The following is a 21,538-nucleotide window of genomic DNA, read 5'->3' on the forward strand; positions in this document are numbered from 1 at the left end:
ATATTCCAATTAGTCACAGGGCTAACTACTGCCCTCTTCAAATGTTGGCTGTATGGAGGAGGTCTATCGAGCAGTGCAGTTCTTAGACATGCAGAAATCGCACTGGTTTAAAGTGATTCAATTAAAAAGTTGCAAACACATCAATTTAGACCTCACTTCTCTGGATTTGTTTTATGGATACTATTTTTCCATAGGCCCCTCGCCTCATTCAGCACCCAGGATGGATAGTGCTCTGGGGCGACACTGGGGCTGTGACCTGAAGAAGGCTGCTGTCTGTAGGACCCCTACCTCGCTGTTGCAGAAGTTGGAAGGTGCGTCATGAATGAGGGAGAGGACTGTGGGAAGAGAAAGGGATCTGATTTATAGAAGTGCTGAGCACTTGCAGCTGCAGCTAAAATCAATAGGAGCTGTGCTTTGAAAATACAAAGTGCTATGTAATGCTAAGTCGGTAAAATTAAGTCCTAGGAATTTCACATCAGACACCCACAATTTAATCTCTCTGTGGCTCACAAAAAAACCCCATAAGGTAGGGGCCCTGTGGAGAAAACAGCATGTAATCATGTAACTAAAGACTGCATCATAATGTGTATGCACAAGGGGGCTGAATTAAGGTTGCATAGGTATAGGACAGGAAGTAAGAGATCAACCCCCCTTGCAGTGAACTGAGATATAAAGGAAACTCCATTTGTAGCTCAGTAGAAGGAAAGTCCCAGACATGCTGCGCCGGGGTTAGAATGAAAGTTCGCCCAGTGGTGGGGCAGAAAAGCTGACTTCAGAAGAGGGCTCCTCGTTTGCCTCACCCTCATTGAATAGTTTCATTTTTTAAAACGCAATCCCAGGGGCTAGCCAGCCTCATAGGTAGAAGGTGCCAAGCAGCAAGGAGACACTAGAACAAGCACAAACACACACAGGGGAAACAACAAAAGGGCTACACTATGCTTACAATCAGGCTTTGTGATGGCTTTTTTTTTTTGTCGTCCTAAATGCAAATCTCTCTTTTCCCCGCCCCAAACCCCTTGCATGGTCTTGGAAAGGCAGGCCTCCTGTTTGCTCACTTCTGGGAGCATTGTGGCAGCTGGTGGAGTGGGGAGTGGAGTGGAGTTTATTCAGCAGGTACAAAGTCTCTTTTGTTCCACAGACAGCGCTGAGCTGCTGCTCCCCAGGGCTCTGGGAGAAGGGGAGGAGGCGCCTCAGTAAAATGACTAGGTTCTGTTTGTGGTATCTAAGCAGGACCACGCAGTGTCTCTTTGATCCCTGGTCATGAAAAGAGCACAAAAGATTGAATAAAAGAATGAAGACCTATACAAACTGGCTACAGGGACTTTGTCTGCCACAGGACCTCCTCCTGCAGTAGAAGTGCCCTATATTATTACCTCCCCCTGTGGTGGTCACTGGCTGTCGGTCCCTTTCATTAAGATGCCAACATCCCCCCTCCTCTTCCCCATCTCCCCCCACATACAGAGCTCAATACGCCCCACTAAAGCTGCTTTGTGGCCCTGGTACTGAATGCATTGCAGGCTTGCTGCTGCCTGGATACTTGCAATCAGTAATGCAAACAATTCAGTCACTTCAGGTGCAGAATGAACACACTGTCCCATGCAGCAAGATCTACTTTTCAAGGTTTGTCCTGGTAAATAAACCCTGAAAGGACATGATGTAGCACATAAGCCACAAGATGCTTGGCTGAGAGCTCATTAAAACTCATTTAAGACTGCACCTTCCTCTGGTATATTTCATGCCTATACCATGCCCTCTGTAATTTACATTGTAAATTCCTTAAAGCAGAGATCCAGCCATCCTGTAGGTTTAGCAAATAGCCTAGCACACTGATGCATGCGCTTTCCTTTTCCACACGCTTCTCTTGTTAAGCAAGTCTACTAACATTACCACTTTCAGTTCATTTTTTTTGTTCAGGACCTGAAATAGGCTAATGAAAGACATTTTAAAAGATTCCTGTTGACTGGCTCACTGCCCCAAGAAGCTGTACTGAGAGGGTACACACAGTGTGGCTTGGTAAAATGGCTTGAAGAAATATGCTCCATCTGGATTTGGAAAGAGGATGATCACATTGTGAGTCAGTACTGCATGCTGGGATGCAGAATGTTTATAAACATCATTTATGTATTAAATATAAGAGCAGGTGGTATGTGAGAGCTTATTAGGTGAGACTCCCAGACTTATCACAAGTTGACAGTATGGCTCTTCAATGGGCAAGGGTTGGACATCTCAGCTTCAGTGCACATGATCTTCCACTACCCAATGCGAAAGCACAGGCAGGATCTTTACTCTTAGCCAAATAAATACCATGCTCAGCGTTTTGAAATGATCCTGTTCGGCAGGGAGAGGTGGAAGGGGGGTGGGTGATGTTAAGAAAACAAACAAAATCTTTCAGACTTCTTGTCAAGACAGTCAGTTGCAGAAATTGTTGCTCTTGGTTATAGTTCAAGAGCTAGAAACACATGGAATCTCTGATGGGGAGAACTGGAAAAGTATATTTAAAAACTGAAAAAGGAAATCCTTGCAAACGAAATATAATCATTAGCCTGGGGAGCTCTTGGCTGAAGGATATTATTGATGCAAACTGCTTACAGTTTCAAAACAGGATTATGCATTTATATGAAAAACAGCATCTGTAGTCTAGTGAGAATAAAAATCATGGCTCTCAATCTTCATGCTTCAGGGCAAAAAACTGATTCCCAGCTGATCACACTCACCCTCCCTCCCAGATAGTAATAGATGCACTTTTTAAAGAATTCCTTCCTCTGAAGCATCCAGGATTGGCCATTCTCAGAGAGAGGATACTAGCAGGCTACCTGGCTCATTGGTCTATTCCAATATAGGAGATTTACTTATACCAGACAGCTGTAGGACATGCATGGGATTTTACAAATTACATAGGAGCTGCACTATAATCAACAATCCTGTCTTCAGCAGTGGCATGTGTCAAACCCTTTGGAAGAAAGTGCAAGGAACCCTGTAGCGGACAATTATGGAATAAACCTGCCCATGGGGAACTTTTCTTACTTGACCCCTGTCATTGAGTGGTCAGTTTGTGTTCTGAAGCCAGATGGTTTCATACCCCTTACATTTATCCTACTTAATGTAACCATGGCTCTACTTAGGTCCTTACATGATGTCCATCACTGTGGTCTCAGAACACCTCCCAGAAAGAATCAATATACAGAATCTATTTCTCTCTTCCCATCCGCATCTCCCCTCATATTCATCAAATCCCTAAACTGACCCAATCATTTCGATCACTTCATATGAAAGTCTTCCCAGTCCTCTAACCACATTGATGGAACATCTCTGGACCCCTCCATTTCTGCTCTTTCTGAGATGAAGGAGGCCATAACTGAACACAGTATCACTGATTCTAAACATTTTCAATATCAAGCCGACTGCTGCAGAGGAGCATGTGGATCGGACAGAGACTTCTCTTAGAGGAGAGTCTATTGATAGAGATTCTCTAGGTTATAGTTAGGAGCAGAGGATGGAAGAGGATAATGTAAGGGCCAGATCAGACAAGAAACATTCACATAAAAAATTGGACACATCAGAAAAGGGCAGACAAATAAACAGTGACAAGTTTTTAAAGTGCTTGTACACAAATGCTAGAAGTCTAAATAATAAGATGGGTGAACTAGAGTGCCTCGTGATAAAGGAGGATATTGATATAATAGGCATCACAGAAACCTGGTGGACTGAGGACAATCAATGGGACACAATCATTCCGGGGTACAAAATATATCGGAAGAACAGAACAGGTCGTGCAGGGGGCGGAGTGCCACTATGTGTGAAATAAAATGTAGAATCAAATGAAGTAAAAATCTTAAGTGAATCCACATGTTCCATAGAATCTCTATGGATAGTAATTTCATGCTCTAATAAAAATATAACATTAGGGATCTATTATCAACCACCTGACCAGGATAGTGATAGTGATGATGAAATGCTAAGGGAAATTAGAGAGGCTATCAAAATTAAGAACTCAATGATAGTGGGGGATTTCAATTATCCCCATATTGACTGGGAACATGTCACCTCAGGATGAAATGCAGAGACAAAATTTCTCGATACTTTAAATGACTGCTTCTTGGAGCAGCTGGTACAGGAACCCACAAGGGGAGAGGCAACTCTCGATTTAGTCCTGAGTGGAGCGCAGGAGCAGGTCCAAGAGGTAACTATAACAGGACCGCTTGGAAATAGTGACCATAATATAACAACATTTAACATCCCTGTTGTGGGAAGAACACCTCAACAGCCCAACACTGTGGCATTTAATTTCAAAAAGGGGAACTATGCAAAAATGAGGGGGTTAGTTAAACAGAAATTAAAAGGTACACTGACTAAAGTGAAATCCCTGCAAGCTGCATGGACGCTTTTTAAAGACACCATAATAGAGGCCCAACTTAAATGTATAACCCAAATTAATAAACACAGTAAAAGAACTAAAAAAGAGCCACCGTGGCTTAACAACCATGTAAAAGAAGCAGTGAGAGATAAAAAGGCATCTTTTAAAAAGTGGAAGTCAAATCCTAGTGAGGTAAAAAAAAGGAACATAAACACTGCCAAATTAAGTGTAAAAATGTAATAAGAAAAGCCAAAGAGGAGTTTGAAGAACAGCTAGCCAAAAACTCAAAAGGTAATAACGAAATGTTTTTTAAGTACATCAGAAGCAGGAAGCCTGCTAAACAACCAGTGGGGCCCCTGGATGATCGAGATACAAAAGGAGCGCTTAAAGACAATAAAGTCATTGCGGAGAAACTAAACTAATTCTTTGCTTCAGTCTTCACGGCTGAGGATGATAGGGAGATTCCCAAACCGGAGCCGGCTTTTCTAGGTGACAAATCTGAGGAACTGTCACAGATTGAAGTGTCACTAGAGGAGGTTTTAAGTATAAAAGGGGTAGCCGTGTTAGTCTGGATCTGTAAAAGCAGCAAAGAGTCCTGTGGCACCTTATAGACTAACAGACGTTTTGGAGCATGAGCTTTCGTGGGTGAATACCCACTTCTTCGGATGCATCCGAAGAAGTGGGTATTCACCCACGAAAGCTCATGCTCCAAAACGTCTGTTAGTCTATAAGGTGCCACAGGACTCTTTGCTGCTTTTAGAGGAGGTTTTGGAATTAATTGATAAACTTAACATTAACAAGTCACCGGGACCAGATGGCATTCACCCAAGAGTTCTGAAAGAACTCAAATGTGAAGTTGCGGAACTATTAACTAGGGTTTGTAACCTGTCCTTTAAATCGGCTTCTGTACCCAATGACTGGAAGATAGCTAATGTAACGCCAATATTTAAAAAGGGCTCTAGAGGTGATCCCGGCAGTTACAGACCGGTAAGTCTAATGTCAGTACTGGGCAAATTAGTTGAAACAATAGTAAAGAATAAAAATTGTCAGACACCTAGAAGAACATAAATTGTTGGGCAAAAGTCAATAGGGTTTCCATAAAGGGAGGAGGGATAGCTCAGTGGTTTGAGCATTGGCCTGCTAAACCCAAGGTTGTGGGTTCAATCCTTGAGGGGGCCACTTAAGGATCTGGGGCAAAATCAGTACTTGGTCCTGCTAGTGAAGGCAGGGGGCTGGACTCAATGACCTTTCGGGGTCCCTTCCAGCTCTATGAGATAGGTGTATCGTGTCTTACTAATCTATTAGAGTTCTTTGAAGGGGTCAACAAACATGTGGACAAGGGGAATCCAGTGGACATAGTGTACTTAGATTTCCAGAAAGCCTTTGACAAGGTCCCTCACCAAAGGCTCTTACGTAAATTAAGTTGTCATGGGATAAAAGGGAAGGTCCTTTCATGGATTGAGAACTGGTTAAAAGACAGGGAACAAAGGGTAGGAATAAATGGTAAATTCTCAGAATGGAGACGGGTAACTAGTGGTGTTCCCCAAGGGTCTGTCCTAGGACCAATCCTATTCAACTTATTCATAAATGATCTGGAGAAAGGGGTAAAAAGTGAGGTGGCAAAGTTTGCAGATGATACTAAACTGCTCAAGATAGTTAGGACCAAAGCAGACTGTGAAGAACTTCAAAAAGATCTCACAAAACTAAGTGATTGGGCAACAAAATGGCAAATGAAATTTAATGTGGATAAATGTAAAGTAATGCACATTGGAAAAAATAACCCCAACTATACATACAATATGATGGGGGCTAATTTAGCTACAACGAATCAGGAAAAAGATCTTGGAGTCATCGTGGATAATTCTCTGAAGACGTCCACGCAGTGTGCAGAGGCGGTCAAAAAAGCAAACAGGATGTTAGGAATCATTAAAAAGGGGATAGAGAATAAGATGGAGAATATATTATTGCCCTTATATAAATCCATGGTACGCCCACATCTTGAATACTTCGTACAGATGAGGTCTCCGCATCTCAAAAAAGATATACTGGCACTAGAAAAGGTTCAGAGAAGGGCAACTAAAATGATTAGGGGTTTGGAATGGGTCCCATATGAGGAGAGATTAAAGAGGCTAGGACTTTTCATCTTGGAAAAGAGGAGACTACGGGGGGATATGATAGAGGTATATAAAATCATGAGTGATGTGGAGAAAGTAGATAAGGAAAAGTTATTTACTTATTCCGATAATACAAGAACTAGGGGCCACCAAATGAAATTAATGGGCAGGAGGTTTAAAACAAATAAAAGGAAGTTCTTCTTCACACAGCGCACGGTCAACTTGTGGAACTCCTTGCCTGAGGAGGTTGTGAAGGCTAGGACCATAACAGCATTTAAAAGAGAACTGGATAAATTCATGGAGGTTGTCCATTAATGGCTATTAGCCAGGATGGGTAAGGAATGGTGTCCCTAGCCTCTGTTTGTCAGAGGGTGGAGATGGATGGCAGGAGAGAGATCACTTGATCATTCCTGTTAGGTTCACTCCCTCTGGGGCACCTGGCATTGGCCACTGTTGGTAGACAGGATACAGACCTTTGGTCTGACCCAGTATGGCCGTTCTTATGTTCTTATCCTAACGTTATTTACTTCTTTGGCCCTGCTATACAACTGAGCAAATACTTTCATTCAGCAAGCCATAAAGATGCCCAAGTCTTTTTCCTGTGTGATTATGTGTACGCAAGGAATAGTTGGAATGACTCGTTGCACATCATTTTGGTAACTGAAATTCATTGTTGACAAATGCATTGTATTGATCATTCACTTAGCATGGTAAGGTCCTTCTGCAGCTCTTCGATCTTCTCTGGTTTCAATTAACCTAAATAATTATGTCACCTACAAATTTTGTCACTTCATTGATCACCCCCTTTTTCTAGATCATCACAGATATTCAATAAAAGGGGTCCTGGTATGCGACCTTGTGGCAGGCATGCCGCTGCTAGCCTTCTGCATGATGACAATGGACCATTTCTTCACACTGGTTTCATCACCTCAGCCAACATTTGACCCATGACAGTACTTCATCTTTCTTTAATAGTTTCTTGAGAGGGACTTTGTCAAAAGCTTTTTAAAAGTCAATTTTAAAATCCAAACAAATGTAACTGACTCAACTTTATCCACTATTTTGATAACACACAAGTGTATTCTAATAGATTGATGGAGTTGAGCCGCAGTTTCTACAAAAGTAAATCCTTTCACTCCATGCTCTGTTCATATAGGTGTTTTATAGGTTTATTCATTATTTTTCAGCCAATTTACCTGGCATTTAAATAAGGCATCATAGTCACGTTCCTTGCCCTGAACAGTTTACAGTATAAATGGTGCAATACAAAGACTAGGGTACAAGAAAGCTGCATCAGCTGATTGGCAATGGAAACCTAGGTGATCGAAGTGGGCTTTAAGCAGAGAGGGAAACTGCTTCATGTCCAGAAAGAGAGGCTGTTCCGGGCACCAGGGACAGCATGAGAGGAGACACGAATATGGAATATGAGAAAGCATTAAGGAGAAATAGCTGAACTTGGGAAATAGGATGTAAGAAGGTAGAAGTAATGAGATGTTGGCAGGGCTATCAGACCAGAAGGATCAGTGCACCTTCACACTACGATCATTCCTAAGGTCTTAGATTTGGAAACACAGTTTACAAAGAAACAGATTCTACACTTCCTCTGTCCATCAACAGCTGTTTTGTTGGCTGAACCAGTTGGTGACCACACCACACTGAAATGTAGAGTCTTTTACTACCATCCTTTTCATGATCTGACAGCCAGACACGATGCTCCTGGCAGGCATTGAGATCAAAGAACTTGCTGCAGAAAACCTGCTTAGAATTCTTAAGCTGAGCTGATGGCTCTACAACTGGAATGGGGATGTCTGCTGGGCAGCCAATGCAACTCCTCCTCCAGATCCCATGCCTCTTCAACCACTGTGATCGAGGGTCACCTCCAAGCACGCCCATCTGGGAACATGCATTCAAGACAGCTCTTTGAACATCAGCTTCATCTCAACCCTTGAAAATTACAAGCACTGCAATGCTACAACAGGAATCTGCTGCTGATCTGGTCTGGCCAATTTCAGACCCTAAACTCAGAGCAATCCCAGCTTCGCAGGCAAAGCATCCCCCTTTCCATAACCCATTCCCTGGCCAAGCTTGTTCAGATTAAGAAGTCATAAGGCCTGGAGCCAAATGATGCAACGTTATATGCATAGCAACATCCTCCAACTGTTCCATTTCTGCATTACACTAATCCCTCAGTACTGTTTAGAAATCATTAAATGCTGAATATTCAGATTAACAAGAAAAAAAGGTAATGACTGATACCTGTTAATTCCTGAAATAGTACCTTATTTACTCTCCATGTATACTCAAGGTTCACTCAAATGTTCCCCTGCTGTGGTCAGAGGTTCACATTTAAATAGGACACCCTTAAAAAGGCTTCATAAGCCTTACAATCGCTAATCACCTCTTTCAAGCTTGAATCTGAAATTCCTTTCCTTTCCATGAATTTGCTCTTTACCTCATTCTACGCATACTGGTTGGTTAGATCCTCAAGATGAAAGGCACTACAGAAGTGCCAAGTACTATGCTGTTATTGTAGGGCTGGGCTGAATACTCTGGTTCGTTTTGGTAGGGTTGCTAGCACTGAACTTTGATGTGGGAATGGAAGAGCACTGAAGCATGTGGCTTGGGAAGAAACACCCTAGTTATCTGGGTTCAGCAAACAGATTGACAGGTGCAAAATTTTATCTAGACAGCATTCCTTCAAGTTGATCCCCTTGCCCTGTTCAACACTTTAGGATACCATTGTTCAGATCATGCATTTCGAGATAGCTTGTGTTAAAAGAACAACACCTGGCCCCATGACCCTTTGGAATAGCAGCAGTTGGTACAGTTTGGAAGTTGCATCTGGAACTTTCTATAAATCCAGGGAAAACAAGGCTAAATTTAACTTGAGAGAGGGCTTGCTTTTTTCTGGTGAAAATATGTGCATGTCCCAAAGAGTTCTTTGTGCAAACAGGTGAACCCCTCTCTGAAACTGACTGGCTTCCAAGATCCCTTGTAAAAAGATGCAGATGGTCTCGGGTTTTGGGAACAAGAGCCCACTATGCTGCTGGGACAGTGTGTTATTGTTACAGGAGCGTCTCTCAACAAAACAGTATTGAGTGGCAAGGATGCCGTTTTGACTAGGTGGAATGACTCAGCTCTCATTCTAGGAGAAGGGATGGTTTGTCAGAGCCTTACCTCGTGATCTGGGATCTCGGAGGGTAGCGTTCTCCCCAGGATGACCCCGGTCAAGTATGTCCAGCAGCGGGCTGTGTTGGCAAGGTTGTAGCCTCCTGTTTCCAGCAAGAATCGTGAAATTAGGAAGGGGAAGAGGGAGAGAGAATGAGAGAAACAGTTTTAATGAAAGGAATGTATTGTTGAGAAGCAAGAGACTTTATATCTGCAATGCATATGAATAAGGCTTTTTATTTGGTCTTCCCAAGTCATGCACAGTAACTGTATTTTGCACCTGTTGGATGCATAGGGCTAAGTTAAAGCAGTTAATCACCTGTACTAAGAAGGGAGACTTGCAAAATTGAACCCACAGGTCATCTCAGCAATTGCACATGCAATATCATCCACTCCTCCAGATCTGGCTTCAAGAGATACCTGCAAGCTGCAAGCCTTTGACTCCAAGGGTCAAGATTTCCTAAGGTGACATGGTGGGGAGGGAGATGCTCAGGCTCCGCATGGAAGGAGTTAACGTGAGTGGAGCAGAGCAGACTAATCAGGTACAGCAGTTTGGGATCTCCCTTTTAACCTTAGCTTGTGATCCAAAATGAAATCAAGGATAAGCAACACTGATCATTCGCTGATAAAATTTCCATCGGTGCCACCTTCTGAGCAAGAATCCCTCTGGAGGGGAATTTACTCTTATTTAAAAGTAGTGACTAAAATATGAAGCCAATTAAAGTGGTGAAACAACCTGTGAGTAGATTCAGCATCTGAGCATCCCCAAATTAACACAAACTCCCAAGTGGGGCTCATTCTGGGGCTCAGCAAGTCAAAAGCACCAATCTATTTGCAGTCAGCACTGCTGATGTCCTTACTTTGTGCAAGGGGAATCTTTCCACTCAAATAACCATCAGAAACTTTTAGGAGTTCTTACAAACAATGAAGAGTAACTTAATCAAAACTCCACTTTGGGAGACTGAAAACAGTTTCACAATCTCTCTCCCCCTTTGCCTTCTGGCAAACATCAATCTCCCTGCTCAGAACGGAGCCATCGGGGGTACTTAGTTTTGTTATTTTCCCTAAGACAGTGGCTAGTTTTCCTCATTTCTTGGCAAGAAGTGGTAGATAAAACAAAATTCTCTGTGCCTCTCCTCCTCACGCTCACAGCTGGTTTTAACACTCAGAACATTCACCAAACAACTAGCAGTAGCTAGGTCAAATTTTAGGCCCACTCTATTGTACTTGATGATATCCCTTAAATGATACAACCTAGCCCCCAAAATGATAGCTGCTACTCAAGCAGCTGATGCTGTGGGTAAGGCATCTTCCAAAAGAAGCTGAGGAGATTTCCTGGGACAAAGTGCTCCCCACTTGCCCCATTTTGTTGACACGGAATTGCTTATTTCCCATCCATTGGACAAGCAGCTAGTAATATTGAGTGGCAGAATGTGCTACAAGCCAAAAAGCATTCAAGGGGCTTCCATTAGGTATCAAAATTCTGCTTTATTGTGAATGAAGCCAATAAAAGATTCAAACGCTGCCTGAATCCAAATGAGATAATTCATTGCCAGATGCCCAAGCTAGGTCTGGGAGCATAATGCTTACTTTTAAAGAGAAGCCCCGCAGTGCAGATCACAAGAGCTGGGACTCAAAGTTGGCATTGAGCAGACAGGGTCAGAGGTGACTGGGGTTAACAGCTTCTGATCTCTGGAGGGGCCAAGCAACCTTTAACCCAGGATCTCGGAGTCAGGAATTGAGACTTGGACTTGTTGGTACCAAGGAGTTGAAGTCTGTGTACAAATAGCACTGCATCAGCAATACAGTGCCCCCCTTATGCTATGCGTGCTCAATTTCTTCAGCTGCCCTTCTCAAATGATGCCGCTTTCAGAAGCAGAGGGGCTCACTATCAAAGAGCAGCCTCAGGGGAGCAAGCTGTATTAACCTGTTACTTGAAGAGCAGAATAAGTCTCTCATGCACTTACCTCCTCCCAGGATGAGAGTAGCCAGCTGCCACTGGAGAACGTACTTCAGACACTTGCCAATCCCCACTGGAGTCATGTTAAATGAACACATGGGGTCCCCGGCTATCGTATCTGCTCCCAGCTGCAGGACTACTGCTTCCGGGTTGAATGCCGTGTACACCTCCTTCAACACACTGCATGCAATAAAACAAAACGGAGTTCCCACAAATGGCCACACCTCCATGGAACATTGAGACAGTGTGATGTGTGCAGGCCATTTCAGCCAGCTAAACCACACTGTTACTTTGCCTTTCCAATCACTGGCTAGGCTTTACATTTTGAACAGAGAAGTACTTTCCTATTTCCCAGAATGCCACTTTGGTCAAAGTTATGGCAGGCATGGTAGACCTGGACTCTGCTCTTCAGTCACATTGCACGCTAAAAGGGCCTAAAAACAGTAAGGAAATGGGAAGTGATTTTTCAGTACCATCTATACCAACAAAGATCCAGGCCAGAGGCTCCAAAACTATGGTCCAGAGACCACCCTTAGCCTACATTTCTGGGGGGAAAAACCACTTCTACCTCAGCAAACAGGGAGAAAAATATACCCAGATCTCACTTGATACGTAATCATAAAACAATGTGACAAATCAGAGAGCTGGTTACAGGTAACAGCTCCTACGTGATAATGATCTTACATTTATATGACTTTCATCCAGACGTATCCCAAACATTAGTGAAACTTCAGCCCCAGTTGTACTAACACTTGCTCGCCTAAGTAACTTTACAGATGTGAGCAGTCCCACTGAGCTCAAAGTTATTTATGTGCACAAATGTCTGCAGGAACAAGGCACTGGGTTTTATGAGCTTCAGGTGAAAGCATTACTTCACTCACCAGTGAGGGCTTGTCTACCTGGTGACTTAGCTCATGCCAAGCTGGGGTGTAAGTCTACAGCGCACTAACTGGCCATGCAAACCCTGCTATTGCTACTAACTGTTCTGGAGTGCACTCTGATGTACTGCTATGGATTTTTAAGTGTGCAGCAGAAGGGTCCACATGGCAACTTAGCGTGCGGCAGGCTAGTGAGCTGTACACTCACACCCTTGCTGCACACTACATTGCCGTGTAGAAAAGCCCTGAAGTGCACCCATCTCTGGGTGAAACGCAACAAATGTTTAAGAGTGCAGCAGTGTCCAGTGTTAGTTCATGAATAGTAGTGAAGAATATGGCATCTACACAGTAATAGTTTAGGATAGGAAGGGAAGAGCTGTATCCATGTCTGACTGCAGAGGTAAATAGTAGGTAATTACCCACACAGAATTTGGGAGGGAAACTAAAGCTAAGACTCCTAATCTTACTACATGCCATGGGATCTTTAATGGCCTTATGGCTGTTAAAATAGGAATAAATACACACAAACAATAAATATTACGTAGACAGAATATACAATGAATATACAATGTACTTTCAAACCTATGAAAATATCCCAAACTTAACATCTGCAGAGTGCTGAAAAGTGTTGGAAGAAGGCAGCACACCCTAAAGATGCCCCATATGTGCTGAGAGCTTGGCCCAAGGGCACAGGACTTCTCAGTGGAGTGGGAATTGGTATAAAATGAGGAAAATGATGATTTTACCAGATTAATAACCTGAAAGAGAAGACTCAAAATACCACCACCCCCCATTAAAAAAAAATAACCTTGAGTTCTTTCTTCCTGTGAGCAGCAGACAGGATTTAAACTGTACTAGTAAACACTGCACCTCCCCCTACGGTCACAAAGGGCATTGTGGGGTTTGCTACCTTGGCATTGTACTTTTTTTTGCTCCTATGATACAAGGATCACATGTGATCAATTTGCCTGACACACTTTTTGCCACACACTGGGGATTTTCACTGATCAATAACACGAGACAGTCAAGTCTTTGTATTTTGTAGGAACTCTAATAATTTGTAAGTCTATCTGACAACCATGATGTGAAACTACTGGAACATACAATATCACTATCCACACCAGGGTGCTTCAGGAGGGAGCTGACCACACCCAGCCAGCAAGTCATGGGTTTGAGGTTTTGTACCCCTGCCAAAGGGAAGGGATGTAGGGAATGTATCAGACTACAGCACATTAGTAACTTCCTTCTAAACACATGAGGTGCCCATCTCAAATTTGGTATGTAACCGGGAAACATGATCTGTACAGCATGGCTGACTCAGGTTCAGGTGCATTCAGCAAGCAGAGCTGCACAAATGGGAACGTCACCAGGGCACAGTGTGGGAGAGTGGATGTCTTAGGGGATTAGCAATAGGATACAGATTCTTCAACTCTACAGCAGGCCACTGCTCCAGAGCCAGCCCAGGGCAGGTATGACCAAGAGTTGCTACCATCCAAGGGCTAGTTCAGTGGGTCTCAAACTTTTTTACTGGCAACCCCTTTCACATTGCAAGCCTCTAAGTGTGACCCCCCTAATAAATTTAACACCCTGTAGCGGGGTGGTTACCCCGCTCCTGCCCTGAAGGGCTTAAAACGGCCAGGGAGAGGGCTGTGGCAGGGAAAAGCTAGGCTGATTGGGGAAGTAGCCACAGCTGGGCTATGCCCCAATCAGGCCCAGTTGGTCCCTATAAAAGGCTGTGAGCCAGAGGCCCAGAAGAACTCTCTCTCTGCATTCAGAGAGAGAAGGGCCTGGCTGCAGGGAGCTAGAGACAGAGTACCTGAGTGGAGCAGGGCTGGGGACAGGCTGAGGAGCTGGGGAGCTCCAGCCTGGAAAGCCCCAGGCTGCGGCCTAGCAGAAGGCCAAGGGGTACTGGGGGTTGCAGAGGGCAGCCCAGGGTTAGGCCAAGGCAGCAGGTCCAAACCCAACCTTGCCAGTGATGAGTAGGCTGACACTGCAGTCTGCCCCAGGGCGTGGGGCTAGATGATGACTGGCAGTAGCCTTATACTGAGGTGAGATGGGAATAGTGGGTGGGGTTTCCCTGGGGAGGGGAGACCCTAAGACTGAGGGGTTACTGCCAGGGGGCAGCACCCCAAGTAAAAGGGCACTGGGGACCAGGGAGGGACACGGGGGGCCAGAGGACAGGCGGATCACCCCGGCCTGCAGAGGGCGCTCTGGAGCTGGAATGAGCTAATTCCCAGGAGTCACCAGCAGGAGTGCCGCAGGGATGAGTCCGCTCCTCTACACACCCTTTTTAATATATTTAACACCATTATAAATGCTGGAGGCAAGTGGGGTTTGGGGTGGAGGTTGACTGCTTGCGACCCCCCCATGTAATGACCTCGCAACCCCCTGAGGGGTCCCGACCCCCAGTTTGAGAACCCCTGGGCTAGTTGGTAGACAGCAGAAGGGTGGGGGGGGGGGGGAAAGAGAGGGAAGAGAAGAATCACAATTTAGTGGATAATTGAATGGGTAAATAAAACCCCACCCTCACAATTAACACAAAACTAGGCCCCATGGCTGGCAGGCTCAGAAGGGAGACCAGCAGCTGGATGGCCTCTGGAGGCCAGACTCCTCTCTCATCACTAACGGAGGCTCTTTGAGGGCTTGATAATAATGACTGGGGATGGGGAGAATATGCACTGCGATTGTCCGTGCTACAATTGTACTCTTGATAATATAGTTCAGTCCCCTGGGCTGTCAATCCAGAGCTAACCTCAAACACACCACCCAGGGTGTGTACTCTCTCCCAGACAAGCTCCCGAGAGTAACACCAGCATTCTGGGGAGGACATGCCAGGAGGTTGATGTTTGTCTATTTGCACAGACAATGTCTCACCCAGATTTCTCGTCACACTCGAGTGGCCCCCACTATTCACATCCTTCCGCCGAAGGACCCCACACTGTGGTAATCTTCCCTCCTGCAAGGGTTAATTCAAACCCATGAGTGCTGCTCCTTTAGTTGTCTGGGGAGCGTGTGTGTGGAGAACGGTGGTCATTGCAGAGTGATGCAAGTCATTCCCTTCCCCAGGGCTAGGGATACTGCCTCCACATTGGCCTCCTTAGTCTTAGAGCTTGTTCACCCCGCTGCTCTCATCCCTGTGTGCGACTATCCCAACTGACCTTTCCCCAGGACACTCCCCTCTGCCTGACCATGACTGTGGACAATCAAGTGAGGTGACAATGACCATAGCTTAGTGGGCAGCGTAGACGAGGACAAACTGGGTTCAGCATTGTGTCGGCTACCTGATTAAACCCCATCAGGGCAGCATATGGGGAGAAAATGGCATTGCCTGTGCTGTGCTTTGTGTGGCTAAACAGAGGCCCTCCCTTCCCCAGGGCTGTCAAGCCAGCATCTTTCATCAGCTCTAAATTCACTCAAAACAAGGAAGTGGCAGAAGTATAAGTGCCCCTTTGTTACATACTGAAAGGTCAGAAGAATGGAGCCTCCTGACTGGAGTGCAGCTGAGGGTGGGTTTGTGTTTGGGTGGGATATGAAAGCCAACCACTCTAGTTTCTTGAGTGAAAACAGAATGGAAGCCAAAATGTTATCTAGCTTTGATTACCCTCATTAGGGATCGCACAGGGAAGGACTGGAGGCATTCAAACCTTCTCTTGGCTAGTCACGAGTGAACCTCAGTACGGTTTGTGGTTTTGAAAAATCTGGAAGAGCTCCCAAAGTTTGGACTCCTCTTCAAGCATTTACCTGGACCTTTGGAAAATGAGTTATGGAATAGTCCCCTAGCCCTCATGAAACAGTGTCCCAAACCCACCAAACTACCACCCCCCAATCCTTTCTCCTTCCCAACAGCCGCTACACTCAACCTTAACTGATTCTGCCTCTCTCCCCGCTCAGCCTGTTCTCTCTGTCCTTACAGATGACACCCATTCCTTTCCAGATTAAACAAAGGCATCCTTGTTCTGATTCTCCTTCCTTCTCAAAATCCCAATGACTTAAGGCTGAAAACTGCCCATGAGGCCCATTTAATGCAGGTCACTGGTATGAAAGATCTTTTACTGCCTGGAGAGCTCTGCAACACCTGTGCATAGCAATCCATCAGCCACAATCCAGCTCCAGCCAGTAATAGCCAAACCTGATCATCATCTGAAGGCTGTTCAATACGCCTTATGGGAAGCACACTGGACCCAGGACCGACCCCTGAGGAACTCCACTTGATACCGGCTGCCAACTAGACATCGAACCATTGATCACTACCTGTTGAGCCCGACAATCTAGCCAGCTTTCTATCCACCTTATAGTCCATTCATCTAATCCATACTTTTTTAACTTCCTGGCAAGAATACTGTGGGAGACCATATCAAAAGCTTTGCTAAAGTCAAGATATATCACGTCCACCCCTATCCCCATATCTCATCATAGAAGGCAATCAGGTTGGTCAGGCATGATACCCTTGGTGAATTCATGTTGAGTGTTCCTGATCACCTTCCTCTCTTCCAAGTGCTTCAAAATGGTTTCCTTGAGGACCTGCTCCATGATTTTTCCAGGGACTGAGGTGAGGCTGACCAGTGTGTAGTTCCCCGGGTTCTCCTTCTTCCCTTTTTTAAAGATGGGCACTATATTTGCCTTTTTCCAATCATCCAGGACCTCCCCCGATCACCACCAGTTTTCAAAGATAATGGCCAATGGCTCTGCAATCACATCAGCCAATTCCCTCAGCACCCTCGGATCCATTAGATCTGGACCCATGGACTTGTGCATGTCCAGCTTTTCTAAATAGTCCTTAACCTGTTCTTTCACCATTGAGGGCTGCTCACCTCCTCCCCATACTGTGTTGTCCAGGACAGCAATGCGGGTGCTAACTTGTCTGTGAAGATCGAGGCAAAAAAAAGGATTGAGTACTTCAGCTTTTTCCACATCTGTCACTAGGTTGCCTCCCCCATTCATTAAAGGTCCCACGCGTTCCCTGACCTTTTTCTTGTTGCTAACATACCTATAGAAACCCTTCTTGATACCCTTCACATCCCTTGTTAGCTGCAACTCCAGTTGTGTTTTGGCCTTCCTGATTACACCCCTGCATGCTCGAGCAATATTTTTATACTCCTCCCTAGTCATCTGACCAAGTTTCCACTTCTTGTAAGCTTCCTTTTTGAGTTTAAGCGCACCAAAGATTTCACTGTTAAGCCAAGCTGGTCACCTGCCATATTTGCTATTATTTCTGCACTTCGGGATGGTTTGTTCCTGTGCCCTCAATAAGGCTTCTTTAAAATACAGCCAGCTTTCCTGAACCCCTTTCCCCCTCATATTAGCCTCCCAGGGGATCCTGCCCATTAGTTCCCTAAGGGAGTCAAAGTCTGCTTTTCTGAAGTCCAGGGTCTGTGTTTTGCTACTCTCCTTTCTTCCTTTTGTGAGGATCCTGAACTCAACCATCTCATGGTCACTGCTGCCCAGGTTGCCACTCCTTCTACTTCCCCTACCAATTCTTCCCTGTTTGTAAGCAGCAGGTCAAGAGGAGAATAGCCCCTGGTTGGTTCCTCCAGTAGTTGCACCAGGAAGTTGTTCCCAACACTCTCCAAAAACTTCCTGGATTGTCTGTGCACTGCTGTATTGTTCTCCCAGTAGATGTCAGGGTGACTGAAGTCCCCCATTAGAACCAGGGCCTGTGTTCAAACTAGAAAGAAATGAACGCTTGGGTCTGGGTTTTCAGGCCTCATTTCAAACGCTGTGGCCTCTGTAGGGTTTCAGTGCAAATCTTACCATTGTTGCAGCCGTTATTTTTGCAGGGCAGTATATTTTTAATCATGTCAACTTTACAGAGTCTGGCCGAGCACTTAGAATCAGTGTCTTGTTGCATGATGAAATCCAGATCAACTCAAAGAAATCCGGATGGTGGGCCAGCCATCTTGCAATTGTTGCAGATGCTTTGCTAGGTGCAACCCCTACAAGCATAGGCACCTGACCTTCCAAGACTACCCCCCAAACAGGTGCCAAGCCCAGCATTCGAGCAGTGTTCCCATTCTTACCTGTTGGGTCTGCACCCTGAATAAACCTCTCTCTTTATGAGAGCTGCACTGCTTGTACCGCATCCTGATGTCCAGGTCCTGAGCTTGGACTCTTCTAATTAGAGATCCTCCATTTCCTTCCCACATGCTCCATGGTTGATTTCAAAGCCTGGCATGTCATTAGGTTTATTCTGAGGTCTCAGGGGAGCTTTCTAGAAGCCCTCCCTCCACCTCCTGACTGATGGAAGTCCCGGTTATCAGGCGTGCTGAGTAAGATGGCAGGGACTGAAGAGTGGAGGTGGCAGGCTGACTGGAGAAGTGCAGTGGTTTTGCTTGGGACAATAACTTGAAAAATAATAATGATAAAAAGTGTGTTTAAAACAGGTCAGGCATAAAGTGACCAGGCAGCCTGATTTTTATTTCAGCTGGCCGTTTCATGTCTGTATTAGCACATCTCCTCTTTCCACAGCAGCAGGTGTGGTTCCAACCTAATTCCAACATTATTTCATGGAAAGCCTTGACAACAGATTGTCTTTGAGTGGGTACAGGGTACCATGCTTATTCTCAGTCATTCTACATTTCAATTTGCATCAGTTAACAGGAGCAGCAGCCACCTTCTACATCCGTTAGCAACAGTTTATCACATGGCTTTGCAATACGATAAACTGTTATCACATGGCTTTGCAATACAACAGCTGAAGCATGCAGGGCTTAAATTCAGCCAGAGCCCACTGAAGCAGAACTCCGGAAAATATTTTCAAACCCAAGGGAGCCCTGGTGCACCTGCCATGAGGCTGAAGCACCAAGCCTGGGCACGACCCCACCCCCACAGGACTAAAACCCCTGAGCCCCCGCGCCTCCCTCCCATGGGGCTAAAGCTCTGAGACCCTCCACCCTGCAGCTGAAGCCCTGAGCCCCCCAAATGGGGAGGGGAGTGGGGGGCTCTGGGAAATCTCTGAGAATTTAAGCTCTGGAGGCATGTATCTATTTAAGTTTTACTTTGTATTTTACACAGCTGTGTTTATATTATGCACGCACCACACTTGGAGGGGAGAGCCCAGTTCTCCCCACCTGGCTCCATTTTCACTTGTGCAAAGTGAATCAGGACCACTAATCATGTGATTAGACGAGGTAAGTGAGATCTTTTATTGTACAAACTTCTGTTGGTGAAAGGGACGAGTTTTGAGCATCACAGAGCAATACCTTAGATCTGGAGAAAGTAACCTGAGTGTTACTCTGCCCCAAGGTGGGACAGATTCACACGTGATGTCAGAGACCACTTAAAATGGGCAATTAAGGGCTGGCAGGTATTAAGGTGAGTGACAAACTGGTGATATAAACCATAAAACCAGCGTCTCTGTTAAGTTCGTGGTTTTTAGCATTCAGCCAGAATTATGAATTTAAGTTCCCAGGCTCGTCTTTTGAAGATGTTTTGCAGGTTTTCTTTGAGGACGAGGACTCAGAGGTTGGATATAAAGTGATCGCTTTGTGAAATGTATTTGCTCACTGAGGATAGGTGGTTTGTCTTATCATTTTCCTTTGTGAGTTCATTTGAGACTGTAGTGATTGTCTGGTTTCACCCATGTTGTGAGGTTTTACACTCACTCACATGTTGTGATAGCCACATGTAGGACCCCGGTTCTTCTAGTCTAATATCCTGCCTCTTGAAAGGTGTGTTGTGGGAGGTATAGATCATCATAGCAGTGGAGATATGTCTGCAGGTTTTGCATCTATTGTTCTGGCAAGGTCTGGTGCTGCTTTGAGTTGGTGTGTCTTAGGTCAGGTTTACACTAAAGAGTTAGGCGACCCAGCTAAGTTATTCAGGGGTGTGGAGAAAAAAAACACACCACTGAGCAACCTAGTTAAGCCAACCTAACTCCTGGTGTAGGCAGTGCTAGTTTGACAGAAGAATTCTTCTGTCAACCTAGCTACTGCCTCCCAGGGAGGCGGATTGACTACAGTGATGGGGAAAACCCTCACATCACTGTAGTGAGTGTCTACACTGATGCACTACAGCAGCACAAGTTTAAATGTAGACATAGCCCTAGTCTGTGGGGACTTTCCATGGGAACAGCCTGGGTACTAGGATGGTTCCACAATATGCCAACCTCTTCATGGGCCACCTTGAAGAAGAATTTCTGGAAAATGCATCATAAAACCAACAATGCATCAATGATATTTTCATCCACTAGACAAATGACCTAAACGCCCTCAGATTTCCACCACAATTCAACCACCACCATCCATCCATCAAACTCATTCTAGAACACATCCACACTAGCATCAACTTCCTAGATACCACAATCAGCTTCAACAATGGAACCCTACAGATCACCACACTTAGTTCCACTGACCCAGACACCTCAAGAAATCTGTGCTCTACAGCCAGGCACTCAGATACCACAGAATATTCTCTGAGGAGAAAGTCCGGGGTACACACCTTAACAAACTGAAAACCGCCCTCACCATACAAGCACATTCCATCAGAGAAGCAGATCAACGCTGTGATGTTGCATTCCATATGCTTTATGGAAATGTTTACGAATATGACATAACTGGAATATGCTTTATACTAATGACACCTTGTATGGTGTCATTAGAAAGCTTGTAATCTACTAAGTGTGTTCATCCTACTTGTTTGCATGTATTATTTCTATATCTGGAGTTAGGAGAATAAGATATAAACTTGTATCACTGATGTAAACACAGTAAGGGTGCTCCAGAAATCAGTTGTAAATGGCCTTTGCTACTTGAAAGCCTTCCTGTGTACGTGTGGGCCAGCCCATGGAGAATGGAGACTAGGGGTCTTACAGTGATATGTGACCATGTCGCCTGATAATGAAATCCATCTTAAATCTGGTACTTTTCCATTTGGAAGGAGGGGTGGGGACCCAGAGAGACAAAAGATTCCCGCTTTGTGCCAAAGCTATAAAAAGGGGTGGAGTAGGACAAAGGAGGCTGCCAGTCATGAGAAACCCCCTGCTTACCACCTGAGATGTTTGCTGGAACTAACAAGGACTGTACCGGGAGAAAGGATTGGGCCCAGACTAGGAAGTCTAGTCTGTGAA

At 45.0% G+C, this 21,538-nt stretch overlaps 1 protein-coding gene across 1 annotated transcript in view; it reads right to left on the reverse strand.

The window, feature by feature from the left end:
* Positions 1-945: 945 nt before the first annotated feature.
* HDAC8 (histone deacetylase 8) overlaps positions 946-21,538 on the reverse strand; it is a 79,097-nt gene continuing 58,504 nt past the window's right edge. The window contains exons 8-10 of the mRNA XM_065410948.1: positions 11,604-11,776; positions 9,646-9,740; positions 946-1,254 (exon numbers count right to left, since the gene is read on the reverse strand). Of these exons, the coding sequence (XP_065267020.1) occupies positions 946-1,254; positions 9,646-9,740; positions 11,604-11,776 (577 nt within the window). The remainder of the gene's footprint in view (positions 1,255-9,645; positions 9,741-11,603; positions 11,777-21,538) is intronic.

Source organism: Emys orbicularis, chromosome 9, assembly GCF_028017835.1.
Source record: "Emys orbicularis isolate rEmyOrb1 chromosome 9, rEmyOrb1.hap1, whole genome shotgun sequence".
NCBI classification, from domain to species: Eukaryota; Metazoa; Chordata; order Testudines; family Emydidae; genus Emys; species Emys orbicularis.